Genomic DNA, 14,260 nt, shown 5'->3' with positions numbered 1-14,260 from the left:
ACTGGGTCTTGGTGAGCACTTGGTACCATGAACAGCAGACACTTCTCACAAGACACCTGTGGTTCTTAATTTCTTTCCCACTCAGTGTGAAGAAGTCTGCATCCCTTCTATATTAAACCCTGCCTTGTTTCCTGTCAGTGTGAGCTTTACATTTAATAGAATGTAGCACTGTCAGGCGGCTCAGAATCTACACTAGAAACTTCTTGAAAGCATGCTATGGTAAATTGTTATTCTGTGTTTATCTCAGGTTGTCCATTTCCTGAGAGCAGTATGAATTTGTGATTCAGTTACTTTAGATTTCTATTTGTCATTTGTTCTGATTGTCTTGACAGAACTTTACAAACAAAATGGGAGCCTGCTTGCTTTGAAAGTGTTGTCTGTGAAGCAGAACTTTAGGGGAAACACTGAAGAGTGTGGGCAGAGGGGGCTTAGTGAACAAATTTATGTATTAACTCTGCCTTGAGATTTGCACAGTGTATATAATGGCTGAAATAGAACACCTTGCACCACCTAATCACTGCTGATAAAATATGAGGATTACTGCCCTTGCTAGGAAAGTTCTCTGTGATGGTCATTGACTGCTTACCTTTTGAATCAGTGTGGAAACATGCTTTCATTATTTATTTGAATCATGGGCATCCTGACCTTTTGAAGGGGAAAGAAAATGTATTGGTCTTGTTCAGAGTGTTTCAAATTGCTTTAAACAGCATGTGTGCCATAATCTTAAGCATGGGGTTGGTTGTATGGAATACCATGGGAAAAGCTATAATCCTTACTGGCTGTTTGGGGCTGTTCTTTGGAGGCACTATCAGTGAAACCTCTTGGTGGGACACGCAGGTTTGACCCCTTGAAAGTGCTCGTTTTTCCTATCAAGTAAAGAGAATCTTAGGAGCTAGTAATTACAATCTATTTCATTATTATAACAACACTGACACAACCACAGCAGTGTCATATTGTGAGCTTACTGGTTTTTTTACTTTATTCCTCCTTAAATTCCTAGTTAAAAAGATAAGGTTTGGCATCTGTTCTGTCTGGCTTTCCTTTTAAAGCAGTGTCGTACTTGTGCTGTGTTGAATCTTAATCCTTTGTATAATGGTGTTTAGAAAGATGGGGAAAGATAGTGTTTTGATGGTGGAGTTTCACAACCTTTTTTAATGCTCAGATTTCTATTTGACAAAGTCCAACTACAGATATTTCTTCAGGGTAACTTTTGAATGTTGTTAACTGACCTGGATGAAAATAAGTTAGTAAATCTGTTTTCTTAGAACTTCCCTAGTGCAGTTGATGAAGAAACAAGCATTAGATGAGCTCCACTGCTTTTAATAATAAATGAGCATAGAATTTCAGAGAAAAGCTGGAAAAAGCAGAGCTGAGATGCACAAGAGCAGAAAAGGGGGGTAACTGAAAGTAAGCAATTTCTCTGGCTGGACTGTTAGAAAAACTGGAAGTTTCTTTAAAATTTCAGGTCTCTTAAAGGAACGTGAAGAGCAGAGGAAGGTGATGGCACTTATTGGGCATGGAACACGTAAAAAGGAAATGAAGGGAATTTGTTAAAGGTTTTGTGGGTGGTGAAGCCTGCTTGTGTATTTAAAGGGAAAACCACTCATGGTGCCTAATAGACTATCTGATGTTTAGAGCACATGGAAGATGAGAGGAGCTTCAAGCTATGGCTAAAAGCCTTGTCCTGTCTATCTTCCTGAATACTTTGGTCATCACTTTTTCTGTTTTTGGTGTTACCCCTGGCAACTTGAGTTTCTGCCTGTTTTCACTTCAGCAGAGGTAGCTGGGCAGGTTTAGGGATTGGAAAAATTAATTAATTGTTTGGTATCTCCCATCACAGCATGTTGTAACTCTCGAATTTTTAGTGAATCAAGTAGAATTTTTTGCAGAACACATTAAAACAGGAAGTAACTCACTGGTGCCACAATTTAAATATTATTTGCTTGATGTGTCAATTTTTTTATGGCATCATGTGAGCAGAATGGAAAAAAGCCTTCATGAGAGATTGTAGAAAACTATGGAAGTTTTATACAAATGATTGAACTTTTCTGTCTCCCCAATTTTTCTTTTTTTCTAGAAGACCTGTTTTCCTGGAATTTCTCTTGTCATTTAACTGTCTCACTAACTTTGAAGCTGTTGCAGCCACTTGAGAAGGGGTAGTGGCATTTTTCATTTGGTGACAACAAATAACTTTAGTTAAATATTTCTTCACTTAGGTACTTGATTGCTAATGCTCATTAAGTCAGGTCCTCTTTTTGTTGTGTCTTGCTGCATAAATAGGTACTTGCCTCTTATTTAGCACCATTCACATGAGTTTGTCCTCTTCATGAAATCATAGAACACTGAAACTAAGCCATACTTGTTTCTTAATATCCATAATTTTGCTTTCCCAGTGTACTGCAATCATTGGTGCCAAAACCTTGCTAAAAATTCTGGGAAAAGATTGATTATTCACTTGAGGGATAAGTGTGTTAGAAAAACCTTTTTGAAGTAACTGATGCATCAAATCTGTGCCATATGAACTCAATCCACTTTGATAATTAGGATTGTAAGCACTGTGTGTTAGCTTTAAAACCAGTTTTGTATCCTAATTAAAAGGAATATTTTGCATTTCAGATAGGTTTTGCAGTATGATTTGAAAAATACACTTGTGTGAACAGACAAGGAGAACTTATTGTTGTGATACATGTGTTAAAAAAGCAAAAGTTTTTAAGCTACCTTTCTTTGGACATCCTACAGCAAAAAATAAAATCCAGGATTAAAATGTGAAAATTGAAGTGTAGCTGAAAAGTGTCGGCAAGTAAATTTAGTTGTGACATTGAAGTAATATTGTAATAAAGTATGCATTTTGGTCTTGCTGGATTCACTGAGTGCCCAGCTTTTTGTGGCAAGTGCTTCTCAGTTGTGTGGCAGAAGTCAAAGGTGTGCATGGCCTGATCCTTTCTGCCCACTGAGGGGTAGAGCTGGCATTCTTGTAAAAGGGCTTAAGATTGGCATAATTATAAGATAAGCTGGGTGAATTATTATTTGATGCACTCTGAAGAATTAAAAAGGTGTACCAGATCCACATTTTCCTTTAAAAGTGGAGATAAAAATCTGTTAACTTTATCTGTTTCACAAGTGATGTGCTGATGTATCCATAGTTTTGCAAGCACTGGCTGAAGAACTGTAGCAGTTCTCAAAGATGTTCTTTTGGATTGTTTGCCAAAATTTAAAATCCATGCCAAGACAGCCTGTGTCTGAACCATGTCAAATTTAATCAGTGATGTCAATCAACAATGGGCAACATGAGTTCCCTACCTCAATCATCAGTGCAACATTGGAAATAAACTGTTTTCTGTTGTGTAATGGGTAATTGAACATGGTCTCCTTCCTTTTTCCCCTAGATAATTTCAGACCTTGAATCTTGGAATGATGAGCTCTCTCAGCAGATGAATGACTTTGACACTGAAGATCTTACAATAGCAGAACAGAGGCTCCAGCATCATGCAGACAAAGCCCTAACCATGAATAACTTGACCTTTGATGTCATCCACCAAGGGCAGGATCTGCTGCAGTATGTCAATGAAGTACAGGCATCTGGTAAGATGGCTCCTTCGTGCTATTCTGGGCAATGGCTTTCTCAGAATTATCCAGTTGTCTCTCCATGGGATGTGTGAACAAAACAGGGATGCTGGTTAGCTGTAAACTGGAGACCTGTGGACTCCTTTATACTCAAATCATTCAGTGGTGCTTATAAGAACCTACTGGTACCACAGCACATAATGTCATCAGAGTTGGCAACACCTGAAGGTATTTAGTTTTTAAATAAAGGGTTTCAGGAAGTCAGTAAAATTGAAGTAAGTAGGGGAAGGTTAGTTTTAGAGGTAGATCAATGCAGTCATGCAAAGACTTTAATCTTTCAAGTAATGTCTTCCTTTTTTGTTCCTTATGCCCCTTCATTTGATATTTTTCACTGTATATGGTCACATAGGGTAAGTATTAGACTTTAAAAAAACCCCCCATATTGCACTTCTTAAGAGTGCAAACCCCAATACTCGTGTAAGCCAGTGCTGCAAGGCTTAGGCTGAACTTGGAGAAGGATCTGTGCCATGAAGCGTGGAGCAGTGGGAAGGGGCAGTTAGCCTTGGGAAGCTTTGCGAGGCGTCGCTAACCGGCCGTGCCCGCAGGTGTGGAGCTGCTCTGCGACAGAGACGTGGACATGGCCACGCGCGTGCAGGACCTGCTGGAGTTCCTGCACGAGAAGCAGCAGGAGCTGGACGTGGCGGCGGAGCAGCACCGCAAGCACCTGGAGCAGTGCGTGCAGCTGCGGCACCTGCAGGCTGAGGTCAAGCAGGTACGGCCCCAAAAACACTCCTGCTGCATGAAGTCCCTCGTTGGGAGCAGGGGAGGGCTTTGGCCACCTGAGAAAGTTCATCCTCTGCTAGCATTAAGTGCGCTTTTGACTTGCATCACGGGGCGGTACTGCTGCGTGGATCCGGAGCACAGGTGCCGTGGGAGCAGCTGACAGAGCTGCGGGTGTTTAGCCTGGAGTAAAGGAGTTTCAGGAGGAACCTTACCACTCTCTGCAGCTACCTGATAGGAGGATGTATGGAATATCAGTTGGATTCTTTATCCAGGTTAAAAGGTGATAGGACAAGAAGAAAAGTCCTCAAGTTGTGCCAGAGGAGGTTTACATTAGATACTAGGAAAAATTTCTTCACTGAATTGGTTTTTAAGGAACAGGATTGATGATGGCATCATCTCTGAAGATATTTGAGAGACGTGGATGGGACACAGACGTGCTTTAGTGGTGGACTTGACAGTGCTGAGTTAACAGTTGGACTTGATGGTTGTAGATGTTTTTTCCAAGCCAAATTATTGTCATATTCTGTAGATACAGGTCAAGTATTTGAAGTGTAGAGTGATTTGAGCTAATGTTAAACTCATACTTTTACCATCTGAACATGGTGATGAACAACAATGCTCAGTCATAGTCCCTGCACACTGACCTAATACTTCAGGATCTATTGTTTGAAACATCTAGAAATAGTGATAACATAATATCAACAGTTTATTTTCCTGGAGACTGAAGCCAGCTTTGCTTTTCATGGCAATAAGGTGGCAAGTTTTGAGTATCTTTATCTGATAAACACTTAAGCCTTTGGTGAATTTGAGATGCTGGGAGAGCCACTGAAGCAAGTGAAGGTTTAAATAAGAAACAAGAAACTAAAAAAGATAAGGGTTTTTTTAATCTTGCTCACACTTGGCAGCATCACAGAAGTTTGCTATAGTCTGTTGTATTACTGTAACCCACAATGAGACTGAATGACAACTCCCAGATTGCAAAGTAATATGAAAGAGGTCCAGCCAGGACTAGGAGAGGTGAATAGAAAGTTCCCCAAGTATTTTCAGGCAGTGATTGGCTGCTCTACAGTAGCAGATGCAAAGTTTCTGTGTGGTCTTGAATTAAAGGAATGCAAAAAACTGGTAGTCTGCTGTCAGTGCAACGTAGGCATCAATCAAATAGCTGATGTTCTGTTTCAAGGCTTTGCATACTCTACTGAGCTATGCTGTATTTGCCTTGGCACTTATCTTGGTAAGTGCAAATTGCAAATTCCTCCTTTCAGTTGAGTACTGATTGAGATAAAGATGTTGCAGATCAGGGTAGTTTCTGTACTCAGTTATATTTATCTGGAGCATGAAGGAAAAGAATACACATCTGCAAAAGAAAGAAAAAAATTAAAAGAAATAATGCCAGCTGGGGCACTCTCATCCCCTTATAATAGGTCAATGGGTTTGGTTGGGATGGGCTGTTAAGAAAAAATATTGTTTATTTCCATGATACTGAAATAGTATTTAGCAAAAGAACAGAATATAGCATTTTGGTAATATTTCAAAGAGACACTAAGTAGTTATTTATATTGCATGCTCCCACAATAAAGTGTGTGCTTTGGTCTACTAGCTTTGTTTGTATGTAAGTTAAATGTTACAAAAAAGACACACGTGTTTAAAACCTGTGTTTGAAACAAATGTTCTGTACTTTGGCAGGTAGATGATGGAAATAATGGCTTTTAGGGGAATACCTCTATTGCACTTCATATGTGATTTTTACATCATTCTATAAGAAATTTCTAACTTTTTCAAATGCCACTACTAGCCCTGACTGAAACTGAAGCTAAAATTTAGATTCTTAAGAAAGTACTGGAAAAGTTTTTCTTATAATAAGATGTAGGTAGTACACTAACATAGCCAACTGCCATTTCTTGGTAGACTGAGATTTGGAAGAAAAAAGCATATTCTGTTTTTTGATTTCTAGAACACACCTCTATCAAGTGGGATTAAATGCCTAAATATGTGAGAACTTTCAGACAATCATACATGAACATATAGCTGACAGGAGGTTTGTGTATTACTTCTCCAGATTTTACTGTACAGATTCACCTAGAATACTTACCCAGCCTGAGGCCTGAAAATTGAATGGAACTCAATTGAATGTTAATACATTGTCTAATAAGATTTCTTTTGAGCCCTTTGGAATGCTTTGAGGCTAGTAATTCTTAGTTTTGTGATTTCAGTTGCCTTTTTAGAAAATCACATCTGATTTATTTTGATTTTTATTAAGCATGATTAAGGAAACATGATCTTGTCCTGTCTCTTCTGCACTGGGAAAAACTTTATAGGTCAGCAGGTCACAGAAGGTGCTTTGAGAGTAAAATGTAGTGGCAAACCTTCTCTTCAGTCTGTTTTGTTTATGTTTTGTTGCCTGAAGCAATGAACACATGGTTTTCCTGTTCAATTACTGTGATTTTCTGTTAGATTTATTGCTGGTGAACTAGGTGCAAGCATATTTATTATGTAGGTGGGATACTGTCTCCATAGCAAGAATTCTAACAGTATTTCCATTTAAATTCTTCCTGCCAAAGCAACATTACTGCTGTTGTATTTTCACACACACATACACACTCACACACATATGAACATGTATTTATATAGAATACATTAAGATATGTAACTTGTAGTCATGTGAAGAGGTTAGACTGACACACTGCAGGAGTTTTGACAAATACCTGTGAAGATTCTCTTTCATACTAGATAGTGAATCTTGGTCCTTAGAGAATTTTTATCAAATAGGCACAGAGAGTAGACAAAAATATTAAATATTTTTTCTTCCTTAACTATTGTGCCAGTTCAGCTTTGTGGAATTGAAATTTTATATATCAAGCCTCAGGACTAGGAGGAAGCAGTATAGCCAGAATTCAAACAGAGATTTAAAGAAGACCTGCAAAGAATTTGCTTGTCAACTTGATGTGTTGATGGGTGCAGAAAGGGCAAAACTGGATAGAAAATTACTATGTAGAAAAACTTTGGAAGATAGGGGAAAGAAAATTCTGACTGAAATAAAAGCTGTGTGTAGGGAAAACAACATGGAAAGGAAAATGTGACCACTTTTTACAGGGCAGGGACATATGAGTAGGTGGAGGCAGAGTAATATTTATGAGAATGTCTGTCTCATCCAGAACTCCAGCTGCATGTTTGCCAGACAAACCTCCTTTATTAATCACCTAACATACAGCTGTTGGATTACTTATTGCTACAATCACTCCCACATACTCAGTTTCTAGAATGAATGCTTTACTGTGCTGAAAGTCAAAATCCCTACCAAGCTCCAACCCCAGTCCATTTGGTTTCAGTATGCTCATTAAGCATTTTCAGTGCAGTATTTTCTGCTTTTCTGATCATGGTGTATGTTAATGGATATATAACTGTGTATTCATATGTGTATGATGGTGTACAGATGCTTCAGCCCTCAAGTGTATCTTGAGCTGCTTTGTGTTTCACTAGCAGATCTTTTAGCTTGGTACTTGAGCTCTGACTGTCCCAAAATACTACTCAGGAAGGTTATCCTGGCACTCCATGTAGTGCCATATGGATATGAAAACATAGCTAAGACAGCAGACTGAAGCAGGTTGTCTTGTGATCATGTTTAGTTACTGTCAAAAAATCTGTCCAAGAAACTAATCCTAAATCAAGCATTTATATACAGATATATATCTACCTATCTGACCTTTTCAAGTGTCCCAAGTGACCCTCATTCTGTCTCTTTTCCACACCTTTGCAGATGCTCTGCTGATGCTTTTCTAGGCTGCTGAAGGTGGAAAGATGGGGGTTGTGATCCACTCACACAGGGAGGTGGTGGGAACATGAAAATGCCAACTAACCCTGCAGGCAGCACCCCTGGAAGGAGAACAAGCTCCCTATTTCCTAATGCTTATGTTTTCCCTTGAGTCAGAGCAGAGGGAAGAGTACTGCTGGCAGATTTCCTCCTGTGAATTTCACCAGCTTGTGCACTTGCACCCTGACCTGCACCAAGCAGGAGGGCAAGTCTTTGTGTTTGGAATGCCATGTTCTGTTCTAGCTGTAGCTGCTGTAAATAATGGGATGCCAAGTTAAGAGGAGCTTTCAATTGTTCCTGCTTAAGCATTCTCCTTCATTAAAATTCTCTAAAATCTAGATGTATAAGAACCTAGAAAGGTGTGTTTTGTTACACTGTACCTGGAAGAATTACTTTTTGAGATAGAGAAGGAACCTAGAGTAACTTTCATAAGACAAAATAAAAAAGGAATTTAAAAAATACAACATCTGCCTCTGTGTTCTTGCAGACAATATTTTTGTCCATGTATAGTTTCTATCGAAAGTCTGTTGGACCCATCTGCTTCCCCCAGGCTTTTCTCCCTTGAGTGTTAAAAATCCCCAGGTGCCTTAGCTACTTAGGAACTCCCAGCTTCTTTCATGGTCCTTTTTGTGTGCCCCCAGGCTGTGATCTGCAGGTGTCACCATTGCGGTAGGAGTGATTTTTCCAAAGCTGGAGCCATCTTCCCCTTGCTTGCAAGGCTCACCTGACCCAGTGCTTTCGTTCCAGAGGATCAGAATTGCACCTACTTACTCATCTGGAAGGTGCTATCATGGCCTCCCTTCTACAATGTAGACTTTCTTTTCTACAGACTTCCAGAATTCATATAGGAGAATTCATATACATGCCATCAGGGTGGAAAAAAAACTTCTTAGCTATTTATTGTGCAGGGAGAAATGGCAAAAGCTGCATTAATAACACAACAGTGTCTCAGTCTGGGTAAGTGTAAGTCAGAGGGTGAGGTTGTGGTGCAGATTTGAGGGAATGGATGTTGTGTCAGCATGGCTAGACCTCAGTTGCTTCAGGCTGTCAGACATGTTAGAGTGTAGACTCACATGTGCCTTTCAGTTTTTGAGGAATTATGTTTTAATAGGTCATTTTGTTGGGTTCTGCCCATGTTTCTAGTCTGCAAGTGCAGTCATATCTTCCTGATCACTTAGTGCATTAATGCTTTAATTGGTAGTGTCATGTGTGGATCACTAGATGAGAATATTTAGTGTTAAGAGCTAACTGATTTGTTAGTTAATATATTTATTACCAGTGGTTAAAGGTCTAAAATCAATTAGTAGGAAAAAGTTAGGAAAACTGGTAAAGTTCAAATCAACCTGGCCTAGAGAAATTCCCTCTAGAATTCCTAGAAAACTGCCTGAAATCAAGTCATATACATTAGTGCTTATTGTTAAACATGAGGAGACTGGATGAGATTATGGTGGCCTGAAACTCAACATCTACTTCTCAAAATTGGAAAAGGACTAGTTAAGGGAAGATTATAGGTCAGCTAGTTTAACACAGTTCCCAGGAAAAATTTGGAAACAGGTAGATAATTAAAATTGAACAGTGACTAAAGGATAAAAGGCTAACACAAGTTAATTAATCATAGCTTTCCATTGATAAACCCCTTTTTTTCTGGTAACAGAAAAAAAAAAGGTAAGAGCTCTTCTGGGAGGGGTGGAAAAGCAGTATCAATGCTTTTTAAAAATAGTGTAGCTCAGTCTGTCTGGCCCTAACTTACTTTAAGAATGTCATATGAGACTACATTACCAAGATAACTTGCTGAAAGAACATACTCAGTAAGAAAAGTTATTAAGAGAGTCAATGGATTGGAAAACAGATTTAAAAATGAAAAAAAAAATTGTATTTTTCTGTATTTAGATTTTACTAGTTCATGTTCTCAGTCAGAAAATCTACATGTTAGAAATTATGCTATTAAATTTGAAGTTAAAAGCAGAAGAAGCTGGAAAAGGGGTTTGAGTTGATCAGAAGACTCTGGATTACAGTTCAGAATTATCTTGATATTTCAGAGAATTGTGCTTTAAGAAGGATATGAGTTTTAATAGTGAAAAATACAGAGCATGATGTACTGGAAAGAATAGTCAGCTGAATAAGTACAGGGGTAATTACTGGCTGGGCAGCAGTTCCATAGAAGAGTTGTACAGATGAGAGTAAATAACCTGAATTATGTCCCATTCTACTCAGTATTTGAAAAATTATGACTGAGTTATGGTTATCAACTGGAGAGAGCTTATAAAAGAGCAGTTGGTCTAGAAAAATAAGGTGACTGACTTCACATGGGAGAGATTGAAGAGACTATGGTCAACAAGATAAGAGGAGTCTAAAGGAGGGAATCAGATAATGTTCCTGATGGAGAGAGGAGAGGAAAAAACAAAGCTCATGCAAAGAGGAAGAAAACGTCCTTTTTTTCTTCTTTTGTGGGAGTGGTCTAAAAAGTTGCATGTTCCTGCTATGAATAAGGAAATTTATAATTTCCTGAGGCTTCTATCCAGCCATGGATTCTTCAGTGGTCATGTCAAAGAACACACATTCTGAAAAATGAAAATATTTAAGCAGTTAGGAGGACACTCAATGATCACATTTTCCTCTACATTACTGTTCAAAATTATGTGCATACTTTTTACTAAGCTATATATCCTCAATTTGCATTACTGACACTGGCTTTTAGGCAACTGTTGCTTGTACCTTGTTCCAGCTTTTCAGGTGACAGAAACCTTTTTCAGAGTATGACCTGAAGCCACAAGCATGCAGTAGTTGACTGCAAACTGTGAGTTGTTAGCTCAGTGAAATTGTAGTGAATGTCATTCACTGTGCTTACTCAATAGAGAATTCACTGTACTATGTAATTAACAAATTATTTAGTTACTGATTCCAGTGCCAATGTGACCCTAAATGTTTTTACCCCTACAGTAGTGCTTTTTGGCTGGTTGACAGTGAAATTGTGTATTTCATGGTCTTCTCTTTTGTTACAGGTTTTGGGCTGGATCCGAAATGGAGAGTCAATGTTAAATGCTGGGCTTATCACTGCTAGCTCTTTGCAGGAGGCAGAGCAGTTACAGAGGGAGCATGAGCAGTTTCAACATGCAATAGAGGTAAAAGCACCATTTTACTGACCATAGCCTTGTATTTACAGTTCTCTGTAAACAGCACTCTTGGATTCATGCTACAGTATTTTCAGTTTAGGAAAAACTGTTGAACTCATGGCAAGGAGACGAAAACACTTACTGAGAAGGTGGCTTTTGTTCTTATTTATTTTGAAGCTGCAGTTCCAGGTGAAACATCTTCAGTGCCTTTTTGCATCTTTGTAAAGTGATAGCTGTTCACAGCAATTTTGCTGAAAATAGTGTTTTCATTTGTTATTCCTGTCCTAGAACATAACCTATAATGCTAAATATAAAAAATTAAGACTAAATGATCGAGAAAGTGGTAGTTTTGTGTATTCTGAGATCATCCTTTAATGTTTCCATTTTTATCTGAAAGTAGGTTTCACTAAAATTTGTGTATGGTGGTGTGTCAATCCCCATGCTATGGCTTCAGATTAAACTTATCAGGTCATATTGCTGCAAAATAAAAAAAATAGGCAGCGTTCTTAAGATTGCACTTCAATCATATTATTCATTTACATGCAATAATGAGTAACTTAGTGATAATATTAGCAATATTATGATTGTTTGGGTAGATTATTATCAGAAGTACTCTACCTTGTGGTAACTCTTGAATGTTCTTTTCCTGTTTGGTAGAGTTTCATGCTTCCCCTTGCTTGATTTTTTTTTTAAATTACTGTTTGCACTGTGTGCATTCTCATTTTGAGAGCTTTGATAACTCCTCATGAGACCTCTAGGTGTCAATTTAAGAAAAAATTATGAGGAAGCTTAAAAATCTATGTTTCCTAGGCCTTTCTTTACTCAGATATAATAATAGTATTATTTAACCCCTTAATATTTTTATATTACTTGATTTTAGGTAAATGTTTCTCTGTACAGAGAAATATGGCTAAAAAATTTGCTTACAGTCAATAGACAGTTGTCTGTTTTATTGGTCTGCACGCCTGCACCTTTCTTTGCTCACTACTGATATACAAAATATTGAAGCTAAAGCTGTAAAAATTGCCAAAATAAGATACATTTTTGTCCTCTTTTTTGTCACTGTGAAGGGAAAGAAAATCAAACTGAAATTCATAATTACGACATGTAATGCAACATAGATATGCCACATGTGGCTTAATGCTAGACAGTTATTGTTTGTTAAGAACTGCTACTTAGTGTTGATTTTATGATAAATCTTTGCAGGATTTATTTCCTTTGTATTTGCATAGTGAAGTCACACAGTAACTAGTATCAGACAGCCATTTTTAGCTGATGAGTGTTTGTGCATGTATAGAAGTGTCATTGACACAGTGGAAACGTGAGCCTCTGAGGTGTCCCAGTAAATGAACTGAAGTGCTCCACTGAACTCCTGACTTTTCACCTCTTGTCAGAAAACACATCAAAGTGCCCTGCAGGTTCAGCAGAAGGCAGAGGCAATGCTGCAGGCTAATCACTACGATATGGATATGATCCGGGAGTGTGCAGAGAAGGTCGCTTCCCACTGGCAGCAGCTGATGCTGAAGATGGAGGATCGTCTCAAGCTTGTGAATGCCTCTGTTGCCTTCTATAAAACTTCTGAACAGGTATAAAAATGCAACATGATCTGTGGTCTGCCTTGGTGAATTCCTCAGTGTGACATAAAACAGCATTACTTGGAAAAATGGTTGATGAGGTTTGGTTGTATTTGCTCATTTGATGTCTAGTTCTGTTTTTTGTGTGGGAATCAGGTAAAAATCAGCTTAATCTTCTTGTCCAAAGAAAAGTTTGGGGAGAGGTTGGCAAGGTTACTTCTCTGTAGTCGTAACTTATGCCCATCCAGAACTGTGCAGTCACAGAGGCAAAGATGAACAATTTTAGGGACAGCCTCTGTGCAATTCCATATAAGCAGGCCAGTGCTTGCAAACCTACAGCCAAAGTTTGTTGCCTTAAGTCCCAGTCAAAACACATCAGAAGCTAGGGGGTATATGTAAGGGGTAGACTGGTTTTCTTGTTTTTGAGACCTGAATTTTGATGTTTTGCCTTACTTGAATGGGTCTCCTTTTTCCTGAAAGGTGTGCAGTGTGCTGGAAAGCCTGGAGCAAGAATATAAGCGAGAGGAAGATTGGTGTGGGGGAGCAGACAAACTGGGTCCCAACTCTGAAACAGATCATGTTACTCCCATGATAAGCAAACATCTGGAGCAGAAGGAAGCCTTTCTAAAGGTAAGATTGGGGATTTTTTGCAGTCTCCTGTATCTTGGGAGGCATGCAGGCAAACAGCTCTTACAGGGCTGACATGGCTGAAAGCAACAGTGCCCCTTCCAAACTACAGGTATGTCCCCAACATTCCCCAAAGATGTGGGAAGTGGGGAGTTAACTGCTTCTGACAGTGATTAAGAGAATACTGCCAAGTGCATACAATTGTAGCCAGTTTTATAAATACATTTCCTGTTGAACTTCAGTAGATGTTAGATCTCCCAGTGTGACTGAAAAGGAATTGGAAGTCACTGCTTTGAGCAGCTGTCACTCTAAAGAATGCTTAAAGGCTGCTGCTTTGGAACAGAAGTGAAAGTCATACAGTGCCATTGCTGCCTGTGCATCAGAGCAGCTCTCAGATGTACTGGGACTACAGAGAAATATAGAAGGAGGAAAATGCTAGACAGGCATCTGGGAATAGTTGGGTTTTGTCTAATAGTCTTCAGATAAATGAAAGGGTTTTTTTTCCCCAACTAATGGCCTTGTGAAGAAAATTATTGATTGTACTGAGTTAAATGTGTAGCATGTGCTTGCAGAGCAGTGTAACCAGCTCTGTTATCAAAGGCATTTTCCAGCATAAATAAAACTTCTGTTAAAAAACCTTTTTGCTCTCATTACATAGATTACAACACTCAAAAACTTATTAACAGAACTCAAAGTATACAATCTAACCATCTGCAGCTGGCATGTATTACTAATATTTGTTTTAAAGTGGTATGTGCAATGACTTAGTGTCTTTGTTACTGTATCAAACC

General features: G+C 38.7%; 1 protein-coding gene across 3 annotated transcripts in view; it reads left to right on the top strand.

Annotated features, from left to right (window-relative positions):
• The window catches only part of TRIO (trio Rho guanine nucleotide exchange factor), a 243,336-nt gene that overhangs the window by 127,422 nt on the left and 101,654 nt on the right, over positions 1-14,260 (top strand). For all 3 annotated transcript variants that reach the window (XR_013773848.1, XM_079302720.1, XM_079302721.1), the window contains exons 14-18: positions 3,387-3,582; positions 4,170-4,336; positions 11,158-11,277; positions 12,663-12,854; positions 13,323-13,472. Coding sequence is in view for 2 of the 3 variants with exons in the window: in XM_079302720.1 (XP_079158846.1) it covers positions 3,387-3,582; positions 4,170-4,336; positions 11,158-11,277; positions 12,663-12,854; positions 13,323-13,472 (825 nt within the window). In the remaining variant the exon portion in view is untranslated. The remainder of the gene's footprint in view (positions 1-3,386; positions 3,583-4,169; positions 4,337-11,157; positions 11,278-12,662; positions 12,855-13,322; positions 13,473-14,260) is intronic.

Source organism: Erithacus rubecula, assembly GCF_903797595.1.
Source record: "Erithacus rubecula genome assembly, chromosome: 3".
NCBI classification, from domain to species: Eukaryota; Metazoa; Chordata; class Aves; order Passeriformes; family Muscicapidae; genus Erithacus; species Erithacus rubecula.
The sequence above is the reverse complement of the archived record's forward strand: the minus strand, read 5'-3'. Positions and strand labels throughout refer to the sequence as shown.